The following is a 21947-nucleotide window of genomic DNA, read 5'->3' on the forward strand; positions in this document are numbered from 1 at the left end:
TTAATATTACAAAATAAAAGATGTATGGTTGATTTAAAATTCATATATGTACATCAATCTCAAAGTGCACAGACCCATTTTTTTTTTAAATTGAGCAATCTGATTCTTTTTCCTGGTAGGAGTCAATAGAAAGCTTTATTCTTTGATGTTAATATTTATTTATCAAGCCCATTTACAAATCTTTCAGATAAGAAATATAATGAAATACAGTATCACTCATTTGATCTTTTTTTGATCTTCAAAGAATAAAATGTTAACTTTGAAATTATTGTGCATGGAATAAACAAATATAAGAAAGCTTACTCATTTCATTGCTTTTACTACCAACAACTTGGGGGGAAAAGAATACAAAAGTATTTGGTCAGAAGAACAGCACTATGCATCATTTTATAGCAGAATGTTCTTCAAACGTTGAGATAATACTCTGAAAGAACACATCACCAGTTGACTATAATGGATTAAAAATGTTAACATAAAAAATAAATCTTAAGTTTTCCTTTTTATTCATAGAAACCTACCAACCAGTATTTCAAAGACTTTAGTACCAAAAAAGAAAAGAAAACAACAGCCTGGCAATACGATCAGGTGGCAGGAGGCCCATAAAAAATGTTTGTATGATATAGAGCAGAAATTTTATCACTTCACTAATCCTAATAATTACCTTTAAGATAGTAGCCAAAATTCGTATGTTAAGGTACTACTAACCCCCTAAAATCCCAATGACAAAATGAGGTATAAAACAAACCAGTCCTGACCTTAAGCTAATTTGTATAGTTAGTCCTATCTGGCATTCCTGATGTAAGAGTTTTATCTTGTAGCCAAATAGGACATTTCATCCCTATTGTTCATATACCTCTGCTAGACTTGAGAGCTCTTTACACTCAAAATGTTTTTTATTTTGAAAAATAAAATATAATTATTTAGATCTTTATATTAGTTAAAAAGTAGAAAGGCTAAAAAGTAGAACTGGGAGTTTAAAAACTAGAAAAACTATAGACATCTTCTAAACTAGTGTTACACAGGTTTGGATTATATATAATCTGTAGGAGTGAAAATGTAGTTCTATGTATACTAACCTAAAATTACACTGAGTTAATATAATTTTAATCCTAAGAAAGAGAGCATGGTCTAATAAAAAACACAAAAAAACAAAACAAAAAAACCCAAAAAGCCCCATCCCCTAATGGACTATATATAATATAAGGTATCTAAGTTCTAGTCGTAGGTCTGTTTAGAGTTGAGTAAAGTTTTGTGATCTTGGTGACTAAGATTTTTGGGTCTCAGATGTACTCATGGGAAAAGTAGAGTTTGGGCCAGATGCTATTCCAATGTTCCTACTAGTTCTAAAATTCTGTTTTTGATAACAGAAAACATATTAGAAAAAAATGTGTTGTATCTATATTTTGTACTTCCTATTACATCCATGTGCTTTTTCCACATTTCAAGAGTATCTGTAAAGAATATATTAACAAATTTTGTAATAAAGGAGCTTTAAAATGTATAATTTATCATAATTTTACTTTGAAAAGCCACTTTTCAGATGTAATCAATAATTAGCAATCTTATAGATTTTTTCAGTAATAATGGAGGTTCTTGCAAATAGGCAAACAATCTAACTAAAGGTATACATACGAGCAATCGTATTTCGTTTGGAAACTTAACCTATTTGATATTTATACTTACATGGACTTTAGGTGTTGGGGGTAGACCGTTACTAATAGGCTTCTAGAAAAGAACATATGCATAATTACACTTCTTTTGTTGCTGTTTGGTGTAACAATATTGTATTTCAAACACATGTATTAGAATAAAATACACGAATACATTCTTTTGTAAAACAGGATATTTCAGGGCCGGCCGAGTGGTGCGGTGGTTAAGAGCTGGCTTGGGACGCCAGAGGGCACCGGTTCGGATCCCACATATGAGGGCCAGTGACACTGCCCTCTATAGCTAAGATGCTGAACAACAGCTCAACCTGGAGCTGGGCTGCCATGAGTCACGTAGGCTGCAGCCACTGCTGCAGTGGGTTGCCATGGGCTACTGTGTGTAGCCAGCAGCCAGCATGAGCGGCCAGCAGCCAGCATGAGCGGCCAGCAGCCAGCGTGAGCAGCCAGCAGCCACTGTGAGTGGCATCCAGAAGCCGGTGACTGATCTGCCTCGCCCAAGAAGAGCACAATGATGGTACCAACTTGGGCCAGTGAAGCAACGTTCTCCACAACTAGACTAAAGAACAAAAGGACAGCAACTTGTCTGTTCCCCTCCAATTCCCCAGTGCTGTTCCCATCCCCCAATTCCCCAATAAAAATCTTAAAAAAAAAAAAAAGACATTTCAGATAAGGTCCCTATAACCCTTCTTCAGTCCACTTATTCCTAGTACCTGCCACACCCCAAAAACCATGTTTAGTATATACCCTTCCAAATCTCTCTAGATGGTTATATGCACTCATATATTTGTATATCCTTCCCAGCCTTTTAGTATATATTTATATACATGTCTCCACAGAAAACAATTTTTGTGTGTTAGAATATAACAGTTATGCATTATTAAGCAACTTGTTCTTCACCTTAATATTGTCTTGGACAACATTTAATTTCAATACATATAGATCTGGTTCATTTGTTTTAACTGCAGCACAGTATGCCTATAACATCCTTTATTTAGCTATTCCATAATTGTTATTGGGTATTTAGGTTATTTTCAATTTTTTACTGTAACAACAATGCAGAAATGATCACCCCTGAGTATATATCCTACTATGTAATGTGTGAATGGTTCAAGGTACACTGTGAGAAATCAAACTACTGGAACATTTTACATTTTAGTGGATACTGACTGCCAAAATGTCTTTCAGAGTGCCCATATCACATCACACCCATCAGCAATATATGAGAGTCCCGGTTCCTTATCGTCTCAGACACTTAATGTCATCAAATTGATAAGTAAAAAATGTCTTCTCATTAAACTGAATGCCTCCGATTGCTAGGAAGGTTGAGAAACTATAAAAAAAAATTAAAAAAGTTTACTGCTATCTGTATTTCCTCTTCTGTGAATTGTTTTTTCATTTTTACCAAGTTATCTTTTTCTTATCTATTTGTTGGAGTTCTTTATGTAATCTAGATTTGAATATTCTATTTGTTATATATGTTACCAATGTGTTCTCCTAGTCTATAAATTATCTTAACTTTGTTTACCATATGTTTTATCAATTGAAGTTTTAAATTTTGATGGATTTAAATATATTACTCATTTGGGAGAATATAGTGACAATTAGAAGAAGGGCAAAAACAACACATTTGCTCACCTACAATATTCTCAAGAATACCAGACATTTTTCCAAAGAGCTACCTTCCTGGGGTATACGATTTGTCCCTCGGAGAAGGAATCTCCTCGGGAGAGACTATATTTTAAATATAAACTTTATGACAGTCTAGATTTCTTTCGAGGTTAATATTAATAACAACTTTTTAAGAAAAAATGTTATAATTTTTTTCCATCTGATATAAATCAGAATTATTTAAGTGATGTGATAAAAATTAACTAAAAACTACTGGTAATTGATTCCATATACATGATACAAATACTCTGTGTAGTACTACTTATATGAGTAATAAAATTGACTATAAAATTTACTTTGTAGATATGTTATTGAGGAGGTACAGCCTATTATTGTCACCAATTTCTGATAATTTTCTCCAATTGGCAAATAATTTATGTACTTATTTTTATATTTATGTTCTTAAATTATTTTCTATCATCCATTTCAGAAAAAACATCATTTTTAATTATGGAGTCCTGAATGTTATAACTTAGATTTAATTTAAGTACTGAAGGAATTGGCTGTAAATAATTTCAAGAAGCTGCACAAACTGTAATCATGTTTCAGTATATTATGGATACTGTTTATCCTATGATACAGTCATGGACATATATTTCAGAATTATTAAGACTGTTAGTTTAACTAGTAGTTCCATATCCTAGTGAATTAAGGTAACAGAAAAAGTGAATTAAAAATGCATACATAGGGCCAGCCGAGTGGCTCAGTTGGTTAAAAGCTCGCTCAAGATTGTGAGCTCTGAGCAACAGCAGTTTGATGCCCGGCCCGAGCTGAGCTGCCAATAGGTGGCAGGATGGCTCAGCTTAAAAAAAAAAAAAAATGCATACATAAAATAACATATATCTCTCAAAGGTTATTATACTGTTTTGGAGTCATTAAGCTGCATTTTTGTACCACTACATTAGCAACGCTGCTAAAATCGAAACTGATGAAAGCAAAAAGGCACTATTGCTCAGTTGAACAGACTTCATAAAACCCATTTCTGAAGGGCATTTTACAATTTTGTTAAAAATGTCATAAATTTCATAAATTTTCATAAATTTCATAAAGAGCCTCTAACAATGCTTAGTGTGCAAAACCATAGCTATTACGCACATAAACATATTAAATGTACTATTAATTTCCATAAAACTCACAATTAATATACACAAAAACTTCAAAAATATTCTCATCTCATGATTTCACTGGCATCCGCTGAATTGGGATTTTAGGGATGTTTTGTTTTTTAAAGTTCTATGACGACAGACAAATGCCTTCTGATGATTAATAATAAATTCCTTACAAATGCTAACACTTTTTTAATCTCCGTGATAAATGCTATTTATGTTTTAATAGTTATGCCATAGTGTATTATCTAACAATTCTAACAAAAATAGCTACTATGGCTAATTTCATCTTTCTTGTGATATCTTTTATCTACTAAAAATAATTTTCGTTTTTCCTTCTTGTTAGCTATTCTGAGTAAAAGTAGTAATATCAGAAACTGCAAAATCTACAGTTAGAAATTTATCCTAGGGTAGAAGCTATAGCTTTTTTTATCTGCCCATACCCTTCTTTTCTAAACTTCTTGAGGTTGTAAAAGGAACTTTTAAGAATCAGTTCTCATCAATGAGAATAACAATAGTTATTTTCTCAACAAGAATACTGTTTACCTGTGTGCTGATCACATTTTATAATAAACTATGTATCAAATTGGTCTAAATGATTTGAACAGAAAGCCATCCAAGTTTGCCATATTAAAGTTACTTTTTTTCAAGATTTAAACAATCCATTGTCATTATAATTAATACACTAAAATACCAGTACAGTAATTGTAATATCTACAATTGCTATAGTTTCACTAATTATAATTACAAAACTAACCTCATAGTAAAAAAGTTAACAAATATAAGTAGGCCTTATGAATATAAATACCTACAGGTACATCTTTCTTTTCTTTCCTTGAAAGGTTTGTGCCTCTATGTTCGTTCTGTTGTTGATATAATGAACCGTCTCGTTCACCATTTAACTGGAAGGAGCCCACTCCATTTCCTTCAATAAGACAGGTTTAAATATATTAAAAAAGGATTAATTCTCACAAAGATTTTTCATTCAGAAATTATCAAGTAGGAAAGAAAAATATTATCTCTGAGACAGTTTCACCTTCATTAGGGGTCACCCCATCAGGATATTTAGTACTGAAATGAGTCGCAATTACACATATGTTCTTCTACTTATATCGCTTTTTATCTTTCATACAGGCAAACTTAAATTCAAGGTATTTAAGCACATATATTTGTGTTAAAAAGACAAAAAAGAAATACTGAATACATAACTACTCAGTAAAGGAACAATTTATATAGTATGTTATCCAATAAACTTGTCGCTCTTTTTTTAATTGCTTTTTCTGCATCATACATAAGAAACTTACATTAAAATAGCATCCTCTAGTATTAATTTGTAGACAAATACTGAGCAAATAGTGACAATTATTTTTCAAATGATTAAATGAAATAAAAATGTTAGACAAAAGTACTCTGTTTTTCTAAAACAGAAGCAGCCTAGAACCAAAACACATTTTGTTTGTTTAGAGTTTAATTTCTTTTGTTGCCAAACTATAGATAAATGTTGAACTGGGCATAAACAATTCTCCAAAAGAGCGAACGCTAGGTATGAAATGAGAAACAAGGGGCAAAATATCCCAGACTGGGTCATAGGTAATCCTGTCATAAAAATATGTCAAACTATGAGGCAAAAAGCAGAACACATCTCTATAGAATACATTGTCTTCCTTTTTCCCTCCTCAAAGGAATTTCACGTATTGTCTTAAAAGAAAGATTCCCTCCATTTTTTTTTTTACACAGTATGAAAACCTGGTAACACTGATTTCAGCCTCTCTTCCCCATTACCTAAAGCAATCGGCTTCTGTGGAGGTAATCTGGGAGGTGGTGGTCTAGGCGGGACTTGGGATGGTTTTGCTGGGCTCTCTGACATGGGACATCTTTTGATTGTTCCTTGATTATCATCCTCGGTAGAATGACTTTCTTGTGGTATGAATATGGACTTAGGCTGAAATAATACAGAAACGGAGACCAATGATTAAGCATTATTCATGTTTTGCTAAACATAAAAAATATTAAATATTTTTCTTGAAGTAAATATTATTATATATCAGAGGCTTTTCAAACTGTGTTTACTAGCAGAGTCTCAAGGTTATTCAACCATCTGATTCTGATTATGTTAATAAATATCCTAAAATTGTACACGAAAATGTTTTCTCAGGGGGGGAAAAAAAGGCCTCCTTCTATTAATTCCTCACAAGCCTTCCTACTTAGATTTGCCAAATAAAAATATTCTGGTCTTTCTGATCTCCAACTTAATGAGTATTTTTTTATTTTGAACATTCAGGCTAATTGAAGTTCAGCTCCTACAAGGCTAATCTAAACTATCTCTTTTCAATGACTCCATGTCTTTTATGTAATGCTTAATCTTTCAGACTGGGGCAGGAGACGACACCAATTAAAATTTTAACATCATCGGGCCGGCCGAGTGGTTCGTTGGTTAAGAGTAGGCTTGGGATGCCAGCTCTGAGCAGGAGGGCCTCAGTTTGGATCCCACATGAGGGCCAGTGATGCTGCACCATCTACAGCTAAGATGGTGAACAACAGCTCAACCTGGAGCTGGGCTGCCATGAGTCGCTGGCGAAGGTGTAGGCTGCAGTGGGCTGCTGTGAGCAACCGTGAATGGCTGGCAGCCAGCATGAGCGGCCGGCAGCCTGCATGAGCTGCCAAGAGCCGCTGTGAGCGGCTGTCCAGTGACCGGCAACCAATCTGCCTCACCCGGGAAGAGCGTAATGATAATACCAACATGGACGAGTGAAGCAACGTCCTCCACAACTAGACTGAAGAACAAAAGAACAGCAACTTGTCTGTTCCCATTCCCTGATTCCCCAGCGCTGTTCCCCTCCCCCAATTCCCCAATTAAAAAAAAAAATTTTAACATCACAGACAATACTAACACAGCAATAGAAGATGCCTGAGACACTTTATCTTTAGACAATGAAAAACAGAAGGTTTGGAGAATTTATAAATGTGTTCCTTATTAGGAAGATTACTCAGCAGTTGTCTCTTTGAAATTCAGATCTCTATATTTTTGCTAATATAAAACTAAACAAGCAAGTACAGTATTATTTACCTATGTGAATCATGATTTTCTCAAAAGTACAAAATGAAAACAAAATATAGCAATATATTGGATGCCAAGACTGGTCAGACTCCAATTCTCATTTATAACCCTTTAATTCAAACCTCATTAATAGCTCATTTTATAAAGTTTATTTTATAATTAAAAATGTGCTATGTATATAAGCTTATAAAAATAAGTTTATAACAACATTTATATTACCGCTATCTATATTAACTCATTTTACCTAAAATAAATAAACACATAAATAAAATCCATCTGGTTAGAATTATTTTATGACGCCTTTGTTTGGCAAAAGGATTTAATTGATTAAAAAATTGAAAATTACTGACCTATTTTATATTTTGAATTTAAAAGTACCTTCTGAAAATTAAATACCTGTGATGATAAATCTTTATTCTTTACCCATTCTCAGGAAATCAGTTAGTAGATTGTATAGTGTGAGGAATAAAAATCTTATAAAAATATTTGAGGGCCGGCCGAGTGGCTCAGTTGGTTAAGAGCTTGCTCAAGGGTTTGAGCTCTGAGCAACAGCGGTTTGAGTCCAGCTCGAGCTGAGCTGCCAACAGGTGGCAGGATGGCTCAGCTAAAAAAAAAAAAAAAAGTAAAAAAAAAAAAAATGTGAGTTTTCTAATCCAAGTGAAATTATACTAATCCATTAATATAATCACTTTCATGTACAAATTTCTATAACTTATTTAGAAAAAACAATAAATGACACATTAGATAACTAAAAAAAGACAAATAAAAATAACCACAATCATCTACATTAGTAACTTCTTCATGAAGTTTCTTTGTGGATCCCAAGTGAAAATAAGCTACAGAATAACTATTAATACAATATTAAAGGGCAGAACAATGACACGCATAATTCAAATTGAAAAACAAATCTGTCTACCTTTGGTGGCAAAGGAGGTGGAACTTTTGCTTTCATTGTTGAGCTATAAAAATATAAAAGTTTAGAATTAGAACTCTTCATTTTGCAAATAAGTCATTATTAAAATACAATTAATTTTTCAAAGTTATGTAAGAAAAACTTGCATACACAAGTTCCTTTTTCTAAGTTTATGAGTGTTTTCCAAAATGTTCCATGAAATGCTCAAGTTATGTTGAATGAAGTATTATTCAGAAGTAATTGAGAAGATATGCTTTCCTGGTTACAAGTATTACATAGTAATTAAAACTGGAAACGATAACTATAATTCCAGCTTATATCAATGGAAAGGTAATTAATATAAAAATGTAAAAATTGGTTTGGGGAAAAACAGCAAAATGATATAGCATAAAAATATCACAATGTAATATACACATTTTTACTGTTAGATATGAAATATCTCTGATGAAGTTCATCAAAAGCTAACTAAATCCTCTATGAAATTATAGGCAGAATTGATTTGATTGAAGCTAAGATTCATTACAACCTAGGATTGGAGTTTTTAAAAAATTTATAAAAAATTAAAAGATGATAGAGAATAAATTCTCAGATGAGGAAATTGAGGCCCAGAGAGATTAAGTGACCTGATCCAAAGTCACAGAGTAGTAAGACAGAAAGGAAAACCTATGACTCCAAAGGGTTAGGTGCTCTAGTCACTCTACCATAAATTGTATCTTTCTTAAAAAAAAAAAAAAAAATAGAACTACATTATCAATGCTTACATAAGTGAAAATATTCCGTCTTTAAAAATACTACATTTATATCCAAAGTATTTGTTTATTTGAAATACATCAGATGAAATTTAATAAACCATATAACAAGCCTCTTTGCAGCTGTAGTAATAATTACAGCAGCTATCAATTACCAATTTATGATATTAAACTACAAGATATATTTACTGTCTTTGTTAACTAGTTTTTTTTTCAAAGTTCTTTGTTACCATCTTGTGCTATGGACCAAGAAGAGGGTCCTCACTGGGAATTGAATCAGCGGGCACTTTATCTTCAACATCCCACCCTTCAGAGCTGTGACAAATTTCTGTTGTTCAAGCCACTCACTCTAAATTTTTTATGGCAGCTTGAGCTAGGACAGATTTTGGTACCAACAAGTGGGGTGCTGATGTAACAGATATCTAAAAATATGGAGGCAGTTTTGGAAATGGGTAGAAGCTGAAAGAGTTTTGAGGTACATGCTAGAAATATGGACATGAAGAGTGATTCTGGTGAGGGGTCAGAAAGAGGAGAGCTGGTGAGGAATTTTCATCTTCTAGAAGAATACATAAATAATCATCAACAGGATGGTGGCAGAAATATGGACATTAAAGGCCATTCTGGTGAGGTCTTAGATGGAAACGATGAACATGTTACTGGAAACTGAAGGAAAGGCGGTCCTTGTTATAAAGGGGCAAAGAACTTGGCTGAATTGTGTTCAGGTTCTAGTGTTCTGTGGAAGGTAAAACTTTCAAGGGTATTTAGCTGAGGAGATTTCTAAGCATGTGCTGAAGAAGGGGTTTGGTTCTTTCTGACTGCTTATAATACAATGAAAGAAGATAAACTGAAGAAGGAGTTGTTAAGCAAAAAGGAACCAGAACTTGAAATTTGAAGAGTTCTCAGCCTATCCATATTAGCTCAAACATGGATGGCATGAGAAAGCATGTTCTGAAGAGAACACGACAGGTGTGGCTGGACTATCACTCAGTAAAGAATTTATGGGATTATACCAGCCCAAACATGGGCAGTTTGAACTGAAGAGGATGGAGACAAGAGAGAATGAAGGCAGGCTGCCGGCCTCCTTGGATTTCAAGAAGGAAAAATGACCCTGAAGGTGATCCACAGATCATCAGATCTAAGTCAGATTGATTTATTATATTTAGGTAAGTCTTTGACTTTATAGAATTGATGTTGGAAAGAGTTAAGATTTTTAGGGCTGCTGAGAGACTGTATTTGGCATGTGTCAAGGACATAAATTTTGGGGGACCATGGGCAAATTGCTGTGGACCGAACTGTGTCCCCTCAAAATTTGTATGATGAAATCCTAATTCCAATGTGATTGTATTTGGAGATAGTGCTTTTGGGAGGTAATGAAGGTTAACTGAGGTCTTAAGAGTAAAGTCCTAATCAAATAGGATTAGAGGCTTTATAACAAGAGGAGAGCGATTTCGCTCTCTGCATACACATACTGAAGAAAGTCTATTTGAGGACATAGAGAGAAGGCAGCTATCTGCAAGTCTGGGAGAGAGCTCTCACCAGGAACTAAACTGGCTAGTAGCTTGAGCTTAAATTTCTTGGCTTCCAGAAGTGTGAGAGATACATTCTGTTGTTTAAACCACCAGTCAATGGTACTTTGTTAAGGATGACTGAGCTGACTAATAAAATGAGAACAGAAAAAAGGAAAGAAATGGTGTTAGAACCCATGATACTAAGTTACTAATGATATTAAAAATTACTGTCAATATTAAGCTGTCAAACTTATGAAATCAGGTCAAAATGACACTTTTTCTTTTACCAAAAACAGAAACAGAACTTACTGTTTAGATTCATCATCATCCCCTTCATCATCTTCTAAATGTGCCACATGTCCTCTAAAGATAAAGAAGGATAATTCCATTGTCACTAAACGAACTTTACCAAAAACAGCTTAAGGAGAAATTTTAGAAAACGCAAGAAGGGCTACTGCAAGGCAGAATTTTATTTCCCTACCTTTACAGAATTCAGAATTAAAACAACAATAACAACAAAATAATCTTATGTTACATGACAGATATGGGAGCAAACAGATTTTACCTGTGACATAAAGTATTTTAATCTTAATTAAAAATTAAAATTACCGCTGATGTAATTCTTCTTCAACAGACTTTAGAAGACTCCTAAAAGGAAAGAATAGTGAATAAATAAGCGATAAGTACATATTTACATCACTTTAACCTAACCCATACATTAAATTACTTTTTTATTATTTACTCAAAGTTTGCTATAATGATCATCTTTATACCATAAAACATCAAGTTTTACTTAATGAGCTATCTCTATTTTCTGTTACTAATGTCTTTATACATGTATTCTAAATGAGCAAAATAAATCCTAATATTTACTAAAAAATACCAATTCAAACAGAGGACAACCCACCATGAAATGTCACAATAGGACTGACAAAACAATAATTGCAGGGTCATAGTCAGGGGTTTCCAGGATTCAGGTTTTACCTGGAATAGTTACCTGACACCTGAAATTATATATATATTTTTTCTTAAAATAAGGAAGGTGACACACTTTTTAAAAATCATGCTCTCAGGCAATCCTACGAAATGAAACTCAACATGTTGGATCTCTCTGCAAAAGCATGCATGCATGTGATGTGAATACATGAATGTAGTAGCACTTTGCTTTCACAGAAGACACTCACTTACCTGAAGGATCTGTTCTCCAGGGGTGTACTGGCAAACACATTTACACTTTTGGGAGACTAAGCCTGTATCAGACCAGGTGTGAGGATTTTATCAGTAGGAGCAATTTATAAAGCTTTGATATTCAGGAATATAAAAGAGACCTCATGACATTCCTGAAGTTCCCTTATTTCTTTTCACTGCAAGTTCATGCAGCATACCTCCTCTATTAGACTCTTCCAGAACAAAAACTCAATAGCTAATGGGATAGAGAGAAATATGGTCACTGATAGATGACTGAGGTAAAAGTGATTCAGCAGAAAATTTACTCTCATCAAAAGCTGAAAGGCAGTATCTTCTAGTCATTTCCCCCTCCTATATATATTGGAAAAAACTGCCCTTAGGATTATCAAAACATAAAACCAAAAAAACGGCAAGGTACGGTTAGCTGGTATTAATAGACTATATTAGTAGAATAAATTTTAGCCATCAAATTTTAATTAAGCCAGCTTAATAACAATCTAAGTATTAAAAATGACAAAGTTCTAAATCTGGGGCAGTAAAAGACATCAGAAAACTGTAAACTAATTGCAAATCCTTATTTTGCAGATAAAAAAACTGAGGTACTTCAGTCAAACGTATTATCTTATTGACAAAGCTATCCCAGGGCTACCTTTAGGAAGGTAGGAGTTTTTGCCTACAAGCAGTTTAGCAAAATGAGAGGTTGTGAAGCTAAGAGAGCCCTTAATTCAACCTGCCGCTGCCATTGTAAGCTATGTGGTCTTCAATAAGTTCCTTTGATTTCCCTGTGCTTCAATTTCCATATCAGTAAAACGGGAATTATAATAGTATGTATGTCAAAGTGTTTATCTGAAGATACAATGAATTAACACAGGTAAAATGCTTAGAATAGGAATTTAGAACATAGTAAGTACTCAATTAGTGTTTTATTATTGACTACAACATTTCTTTAAACTAGGTATTCTCAAAATGTGGTCTGAGGATCCTGGGGGGGGGTGTCTCTCAGTCTCCTGTAGGAGGTCTACAAGTTCAAAACTATTTTCATAATACTAATGCATTTACCTTTCCACTCTTATTTTTTCACTGAGAATGAAACTCTAGAGATTTCCAGGCTATAAGATGCATGATGCTACAACAGGTTAGTAGCAGACATGAGAAACCAGCTGTCTTCTATTAAGCCAGGTATTAAAGAGATTTGCAAAAATAAAATAAAATAATAAAATAAAACAAAACAATGTCCTTTTCTTACTAATATTATTTTGTTTCAGAAAAGAGCTATTCTTCACAAAAAATGTTACTACTGGGACTCAACAAAAAGTTTGCTTTAATACACTGACCTGTATAAAGCCTTTTCTTGCAATTATCTGCTGTTTTAAAGCCTCACAAGAGGAATCAAGTGGTGTTACAAGGAAGGAGCCATAAAGAGGAGGCATTTGAATTGGTCCTTAATGATGAAAAAGTCTTAATACACAAAAATTTATTTATGATAACATGTATTGAGTGTATTTACTATTTTATATAAATTACTCAAAAAAATTTTTGAAAAGTACTCAGTTTAAATTTCTTATGCTATAAATATAGATAGCTATAACCCATATAAACAAAAACTCACTGGGGTCCTCAATAATTTTTAAGACTGTAAAGACAGCCTGAGACTAAATATTTTAAGATGTGCTGCTTTAAATTATTCTATCAAATTAAACATAATATCTTTGAACTGTACAGTGGGCTTTTATATCATTTTAGAAAACATGAAAAAAATGTTTTCTTAAGCATATAATATTTTTGAGGCATTTCTTTTTCCAGCAGAGAATATTGATTTAAAAATAATTAAGAGAATTTAAATGTAGTTTATTTTCAGTTACTGTATTTAATTGGACTTATATGGCATTCTACTTTAAGAATAAGAGAGAAGGCTGAATAAGAACATGGAAAAGCAGCTAGCTAGCCTATGGCTAAGGACTCATACATTATTTTTTTTCCTTTACTTATAACTCTCCTACTCTGTCTTGACTTTTTTGTTAATAAAGTTAAAGAGTTCATTAACTCTTAATGAAAAGTAGAATATATGATTTGCTTTTCAGGCTTTGTAAAAGAGAAAATGAAACATGGCTAACCTTTCTGAAAGAGCCATTTATAGTAAATACTGTATCTTGAGAGCACTGGAGAAAAATGTGATACTGATTTATTTAATCACCAAGATTGGGTGCTATACAATAAACAATGTCTATACAATAAACAATGTCACTATTCGCTAGTCCATTTGGATTTTGGATTCTTCTATTATGAAACTTTTAGAAAGTAATGAACAAAACAAAAATGATGCTGTCAGATACTAAATTATTTAGTCTACCTAAAATGACTAGGAAATTTGTATAAGGCTAAAAGTGGAATAATATGCAAACACAGATTTAACTGATGAAGTAAAGATTGAAATTGAGAGAAGTAAAAAAACCACTGCTGGGCCGGCCAAGTGACGCGCTGGTTAAGAGTTGGCTTGGGATGCCAGCTCTGAGCAGCAGGGCCCTGGTTCAGATCCCACCTGAGGGCCAGTGACACTGCACCCTCTACAGCTAAGATGGTGAACAACAGCTCGACCTGGAGCTGGGCTTCCATGAGTCACTGGCGATGGCGTAGGCTGCAGTGGGGCTGTAGTGGGATACCAGAAGATACCGTGAATGGCTGGCGCCATTGTGAGCTGCCAAGAGCCGCTGTGAGCGGCCGCCCAGTGACTGGCGACCAATCTGCCTCACCCGGGAAGAGCGCAATGATCACAATACCAACATAGGCCAGTGAAGCGACATCCTCCACAACTAAACTGAAGAACAAAAGGACAGCAACTTGTCTGTTCCCCTTCCCCGATTCCCCAGTGCTCTTCTCCTCCCCCATAGAATTAAAAAAAAACCAAAAACACTGCCAAAATATTTAGCATATTTGAATTAGATAAGGAATTCATGCTACTGGTTACTAAAATCTTTCAAAATTGCCTAACTGGATCAAAATACTCTGCAAGTACTTCCCCGATTATATTTGAAAACAAAACAAAAAACCTCCCTATTTCTTTAATACCAAACAGCAGTTTTATTCACTTTCTCTTACAGTCAGCAGTTATTTAATGAATAAATGCTACAAATAAGGGTAACCAGTAAGTATTTACTAAACACTGAATGTGCTAAATGCTTTACAATGATTATTTCACCCTTTATGCCCTATGTATGGGCGTGTAATGTAGTATTATAATTCCGATCTTACTAGAGAAATTGAGGTGAATTTCTCAAAGTCTCGTAGCTTACAGAAAGAGACAGTTCTGGCATCTACTACTACTATACACAACGGTTCCAGGAATTGTGTAATTCAATTTATTCTTTTCACTATTATTTAGGTCTTTAGAAGAGAATTTATCTGCCGAATTTTTAGTCTACATTAAAAACAAAATCAGAATTTAGAGTTTTCTTTTAAAAATAATATTTTGTTGGTTTTAAATGGTCAGAAAGGTTGACCCCAGTAATAACAGAATTCAAAAAAAAAAAAGAAAGAAAATACTGAATAAGTCAAAATACATATGCATTCATTAAAAAAACCACACACACAAAAAACTATCTTAGATAGTTTCTGCCTGGTCTGGAATAGGTAGAAACCCATAAATGGAAATCTGTCTGCCTGATCACCTATGGAGAAAGCAGGAAATCCTGTGAGTTTTAAAACAATGCCTAATCACAAGAATAAAGCAGACATATCAGTACAGTAAGAGAAGTGCTACATCCATGCTCATGTCACATGTATGTATATACCTGTACACGAAACACAGCCAAAGGTCAAACTTTTGGCCAACCTACCTTGCCAATGATTCGTTATATAGAATACAGTTCCTTAAGCAGGGATCCAATTAATCAAAAAATGAAGGTTGGGCAAATTATTAACATTTTACCTAGCCGAAATAACCATATACTATGAAAATGTCTAAAAGTCAGAAATTAGACAATGGGAACTACAGAATCTGGAAAGGCATTTAGTGATGGGCTATTTTTGCAAGTATATCATTTAAAAATACATTTAAAATGAACCAAAAGAAGGAAAATGAAATATTTTTCCAAATTAGCCAGTCTCTTAAAATATACCAAAATTTGTGAACAAAGTCCTTAACACCACTACCTCAAATTTAGACAACATAACATAAAAAATACTTCAAAATATCTTACACCTTGCAAAGCTGTCTTTTCACCACTGTACACAGGCATTGAATAATTGTTGGATTTATTTCTGGCATGAATTGATAACTTTTAAGACTTCAGATACATTTTAACTACTATTCACTTTTTAAAAGACTCTTACCAGCTAAATAATTAAGGTTTCTAAATAGTGTGACTATTTCCAGCTGTTTTCAGAGGCCAACACATCTGGGAGATATACCAAAGCAAGTTTTGTAAGGAATAAACAGGTCAACATTACAAATAAAATATATAAATTGCTGAAGCATATATTTATATACTTAGTTTTCTCTCACACGTAAGGTCTACAAAGTAGCTTGACATTAAAAATCTTAAAGTGACTGTCCCTACTATAAACAATTACTGACTAAATGATTAGCAAGGTAGCAATGAAAAAAGGTTACAGTATATTGTAAAATGTATCTATCAGACTAATACAATTTATTACTGTAAATATTAAAACACAATATTTTAAGGCAACTTAATTATTCTTAAATTTAAATTTTGAAAAAACTTTACTTACTTGTTTCCACCTAAAAAGTAACTACCTTGGTGTCCTTGTCCATATTCTAGTTGTAGATCCTATTAGTACAAAATAAAATATTCAGTAAAATAGTCGTATATCACAAATCATGATACACTAATATATATTATTTTAAAAAGAGAAACGCCAAACTGCAAATAAATCTGTATTGCTATATGTTCTTAAAAAGATGGCATGGTAAGACTTCCAACAACTAGATTTCAGAAGTCTGTAGTCCTAATTTACATATTTTATTATTTAAGTTCAGTACCTTTCTGGGAATTTGTTTGAATAATTACATATGCAAGTTTCATTTATGGTTATTGCTATTGTAATTACCATTTGTAAAAGTCAGTTTTTAGAAAGAAAAAAGCTCACATAAGGCATTTATTCATAAGAAACAAAAATGATTACAGAAAACAAGCAACAAAAATCTTGGTTTGGCTTTGTATGTAAGATCTGCAATAATTATATATAGTCACACACATATTTCTATTACTACTTTATGCAATTATAATAATTTTTTAAATAAATAAAATAGGGTGCTCTTTTATAATAAATTATATAGATGGACTTGCAAAGATTACAAATTTCATGTCAGAACTTTTAATATATTTTTAAAGAGTTAAGTGGAATAATATGCAAACACAGATTTAACTGATGAAGTAAAGCAAAACTTCAATATTATTAGGGCAGTTCCTCAGCTATTTAAACATTCCCAATGAATGCTGCAGGATGTACAGTTAAGAACTGAAATTTTAAGGGCAACATATATGGGCTCAACTCAAACGCCTTCTGAGACAAAAAAATACACTTTCCAACAATGGAAAGTGCAAAGTAAAGTTTCCTTTTCTTCCCCTTTTAAGCCACTGTATTTTCCAAGCACCAATTTAACAATAAAGGGAGAATATTTAACATTTTAAATGAATTTTATTTTCATTAGAAGACAGTCTACTTACAGTGCTTTCTAATTTTAAAAGATATTGTCACATGCACGATCAGGACTAACGCAAAAGCTACATCCTTGGAGCAAGCAGCCTTCCAAGACAGTCTAGGATTATAGCTGAAACCTTTTCCATGCCTCCACAGCATTTAACACATAGTTTTCCTCTACCACGTACACTGCATTTTAATTATTTACAGGTCTATAAAAATAGTAGCTAGGCTGTGAGCTCCTCCAATAAAGGGAAATGGTGACATCCATCTTTCTTCCCTACAGCCCAGGGTCTAGCATAATACCTGACACATTAATTTGGCCCTAAATAAATGTTTGTTCAAATGTCATTTGTTCATTTTCCTATAAATAACTAACACTTCAGCCTCGTTAAAATACACAAAACTATGAGGCCTAGGAATAAGAGGATTCTAAGAAATACATTACATTTAAGTGAAAAGCACTTTAACACTTAAGTACTACAAGCTCTGTCAAAAAATATCTGATGAAAATAAAAATCAAAATTGTGGCTCACATATGGCTTCTTAAGTATCTGAGTTCTTGTATACATAATAACAAATGTTCTTACCAGTGACAGAAAAGATAATACATTATAAACAAAAAAGACCAGTCAAGTGTCGCCCTGGTATCATATGAAATTCTAATGAAAAGAGATGCCTGTTCTCTTTAACTTATAATGATATATCTTAATAGGATGAAATCATTGTTATCATAAGACTGTCACACAATTATTATGCTGAACAATTCAAGTGGTCATAACTTTATACAGAAACCTTTAAACTTTGGTATTCAGTAAAGAGAAGTACTATCTCAATGAATACACTTCTAAAATCAAGTTTGTTTTCTTCAGCTGTAGATAACTGGGTGCTCTACCAGACCAGCAACCTGTTTAGCCTATATAATCTCTTAAGTCTTTAATCAAATGACAGCTTCCAAAAGCATATGTTTGTGCAGAGTGGCCATAGCTTCTGTTGTTTAAACACTGATGTGTCATAAGAATAGCTAGTTAATCTGATACATGACAATTAATAAGTTGATGATAATGGTAAAAAAAAAGTCAACTGAGATCAGTGTACTTAGGAAAGAGAAGAATCTAAAACTATTTAGTATTTCAATAGAAAATTGAGCATAGGTTCATATATAGAATAACATTCAGACCAGGGAGAAGTTATAGATAGATCCAAGTCTAATGATTAAATGTGCCATGTGTCACAAGCCCTATCAAGAAAGCTAAATTTTAAAGGAACTATTCTTTATTAATTCTTTCTCTGTAAATCAGTATGTTTTAGCAACCATGGAACAAAATCAATGTGCTAGGAAGTAAAAGAATTTTTACTCAAGTAAAAGAATTACACTAAGTCCTTCTAATAATTATTTAACATCATTTAATTCAACTATTTACCAAGCACCTATTATTATATGACAGAAATTCAGACAGTAAATCAAACAATAAAAATGAGAAAAAATAAAAAAAGAAAGAAAGAAAAGTGAAACCTGGGCAAAGTTAGTAGTTATTTATATATTTTTAGGGCAGTATGAGAAAGACTGATCTAAAACAGTCTGCAAAAAGGACTTGGAAGTTATTCTGTAATAGAAAAATGCTACCAAAATCATGCTTGGAAAAGCACTCGAAATAACCCTAGACGAAGGTAAAACAGAGCTATCCATTATAAGCTAAATAAGGATACATGTGAACATGTCAGGAGAGACATAAAAAAATTAGCTGCATAAATCAGGCACCAACTTATTAGTGAATCACAATACTTAACAAGACAGTAAAGTCAAATAAGTAATACATGGACTGAAAACATGCAAAAGCCTAATACATTCAATCTGAATGCCCGAACAAAAATTTAAGATGGTCAAAAAAAAGTCCCAATTAAAATATCTTTTTTGAGTCACAAAGTCCTAACTTCAGTGGTTTGTTTTAATGAATAAGGGAGTATTTCCAAACCTAGGATACAGCTAAGAAAACATGGTACCAGAAATAACTGAAAAAGAATAAAGGATGTGGCGCGGAACACTGGAAACGGAAAATATATGATCAAGAAGTTCTCATTTTTTTTTTAAACCCCTTCTGGAGATTGCAAAGTCTATACCTGATGAGAAAACAGCAGGAAGTCAATAGAATTGATACAGTTGGCTACAAAAACACAAAAGAAAAAAATACTTTAGCAATATATTTTAATCAAGAAAAAAAAACCCGCAGAAGAGGAAAAATTATTTTCTCATCAAAAACTGAGGAAATTATGGTACTGATAAGGTAGTTAGACAACTTTTAATGTGGCAGATCATTTACAGAAGTAAAAAGGGACTGAATCCTGGATAATTAAAAAAGATTGTTTTATTTCTTTAAAAAGTCAGAAAAACAAGTGGGGTCAGAACACTAAGTAATCAAGCAGTCTTCTAACTAATAAAAAACAGAAGGCATAAAAGGACTCAATGAATAACATGACTTTTGTAAGGTCAGCTTGGAAATGAATACCAGCAGGTCAGGTTTGACATTCTACAAAATGTCCTATCATTGCACAATTATGAAATAACCTCTCCTTAGAAATTGTCTTCATACAATGTAAATTTTATAAGTAATAATTCAACAGATTTAAATAGTCCAATAGATTTAAAATAAACAAAGATAGCATTTACTGTTTCTTTCCCAGAATAAATTTAACTTTATTTATAGACTACTGAATTTTAACCTAATTCAGGGATAATCTTACAGTACTTTTGTTATGTTTATTGATAACTGATCAACTGATTATATCTTCCCAACATGTTTTCAATTCTAATGTAAATATTTTATTCTTACTTTTCCAGGTATAAGTTTTTTCAGAGTAATGATCATATTACTCATGTTCCTCTATAGCAATTAATAGTTTTACATATCATTAACTTTAAATATATTTTTCATTGGTAAATGGGCCAAAATATACAGTAAAACTAGGCAAATTAGAAAAAAATTAGCATCAGCTGAAGAGGTGTGTAATATAAACTTTTAATCTAAAGATATCTTATAAAGATAAACCCATTTTTATGGTTATAAGCAAAAGTGTTACTATTTATCACATTATGGTGTTTTGTTTGTTTGTTTGTTTGTTTTTTTAACTCAGACACTCAGACATCTTTCAAAATTTAAAGACCTTTTTTACTCACTAACAATCCTAAAAATCAAGCTCTGTTCTGGTTTCATATTATGACTACCTGATTAAAAAAAAAAATCACTTTATTTGTAGTAATGAAAATTGAGGTGTTATATTCAAAATTCATTTACAAAATCATAAAATGTATACACTTAGCACTTACAACCAGAAATCACTGATGACATGAAACTTTTTAAGCAGCACGGTCTTTAAGTGGATAAATGTATTTTTTCCTCTGGGTCCTAAAAGATTTAGGGCTGTCATTTTGGTGGCAACTATCTATTAAGATGGCATTTTGGGTTCATTCAGTTTCTAGTGGCCAGCAATATGTATTTGTAAGAGTTGAAATCTTGTTCCCAGAGCCAAGGTTTTAGGATTGATAAAATTAGGGGGCTGAAATAACTATGAACAGGTCACACCATTATGACGGCTATTATTAAAAAAAAAGAAACAACCACCTGCCTCCACCAGAAAATAATAAATGTTCACGGCAATATAGACGAATTGGAACCCTTGCACACTGCTGGTGAAAGCTGTACAATGATGCAGCAGCGATGGAAAACAGTACAGCTATTCCCCAAAATATTTAATGTAGAATTATCAAATGATCCAGTAATTCCCATTCTAGATATATACCCCAAAGAACTGAAAGCAGAGACTCGACAGATATTTTTACATTCATGTTCATAGCAGCAGTATTCACAATAGTCAAAAGGTGAAAGCAACTCGTGTCCATTGATGGATCAATCAATAAACAAAATGTGGTATACATATACAATGGAATATTATTCAGTCTTAAAAAGGAAATTCTGACACATGCTACAACATAGATGAATCTTGAAAACGTTATGCTAAGTGAAGTGAGCCAGTTGCCAAAGGGCAAATATGATTTTTACCTTTTTATATTTAAGCATATAAGTATAGTTGGTATACAATCTTATATTGGTTTTATTAGTATCAGGTGTACAATATGGTAATTCGACATTTTTATACCTCACAATGTGATCACACCACTAATTCCAGTAATCATCTGTCACCATGCAAACTTATCACAATATTATTGACTATATTCCCCTTTTCACTCATCCCCAACCCCTCTCTTCTGGTAACCACCTCTTTGGTCTCTGTTCCTATGGGTTTGCTTTTGCTTTGTTGTTGTTTCTTTTTCCCCCCAAAGATTTTTATTGGGGAATTGGGGGAAGGGGAACAGACAAGTTGCTGTCCTTTTGTTCTTCAGTCTAGTTGTGGAGGACGCTGCTTCACTGGC

The 21947-nt window shown here is 33.0% G+C and overlaps 1 protein-coding gene across 2 annotated transcripts in view; it reads right to left on the bottom strand.

Annotated features, from left to right (window-relative positions):
- The window catches only part of MAP4K3 (mitogen-activated protein kinase kinase kinase kinase 3), a 58813-nt gene that overhangs the window by 24765 nt on the left and 12101 nt on the right, over positions 1–21947 (bottom strand). For both annotated transcript variants that reach the window (XM_019647826.1, XM_019647825.1), the window contains 8 exons: positions 16586–16644; positions 15691–15723; positions 11279–11317; positions 10979–11032; positions 8416–8458; positions 6224–6383; positions 5254–5366; positions 1684–1725 (listed from right to left, as the gene is read on the bottom strand). In XM_019647826.1, the coding sequence (XP_019503371.1) occupies positions 1684–1725; positions 5254–5366; positions 6224–6383; positions 8416–8451 (351 nt within the window). In that variant the 5' untranslated portion in view covers positions 8452–8458; positions 10979–11032; positions 11279–11317; positions 15691–15723; positions 16586–16644. The remainder of the gene's footprint in view (positions 1–1683; positions 1726–5253; positions 5367–6223; positions 6384–8415; positions 8459–10978; positions 11033–11278; positions 11318–15690; positions 15724–16585; positions 16645–21947) is intronic.

This window comes from Hipposideros armiger, unplaced genomic scaffold, assembly GCF_001890085.2.
Source record: "Hipposideros armiger isolate ML-2016 unplaced genomic scaffold, ASM189008v1 scaffold_116, whole genome shotgun sequence".
Taxonomy (NCBI): domain Eukaryota; kingdom Metazoa; phylum Chordata; class Mammalia; order Chiroptera; family Hipposideridae; genus Hipposideros; species Hipposideros armiger.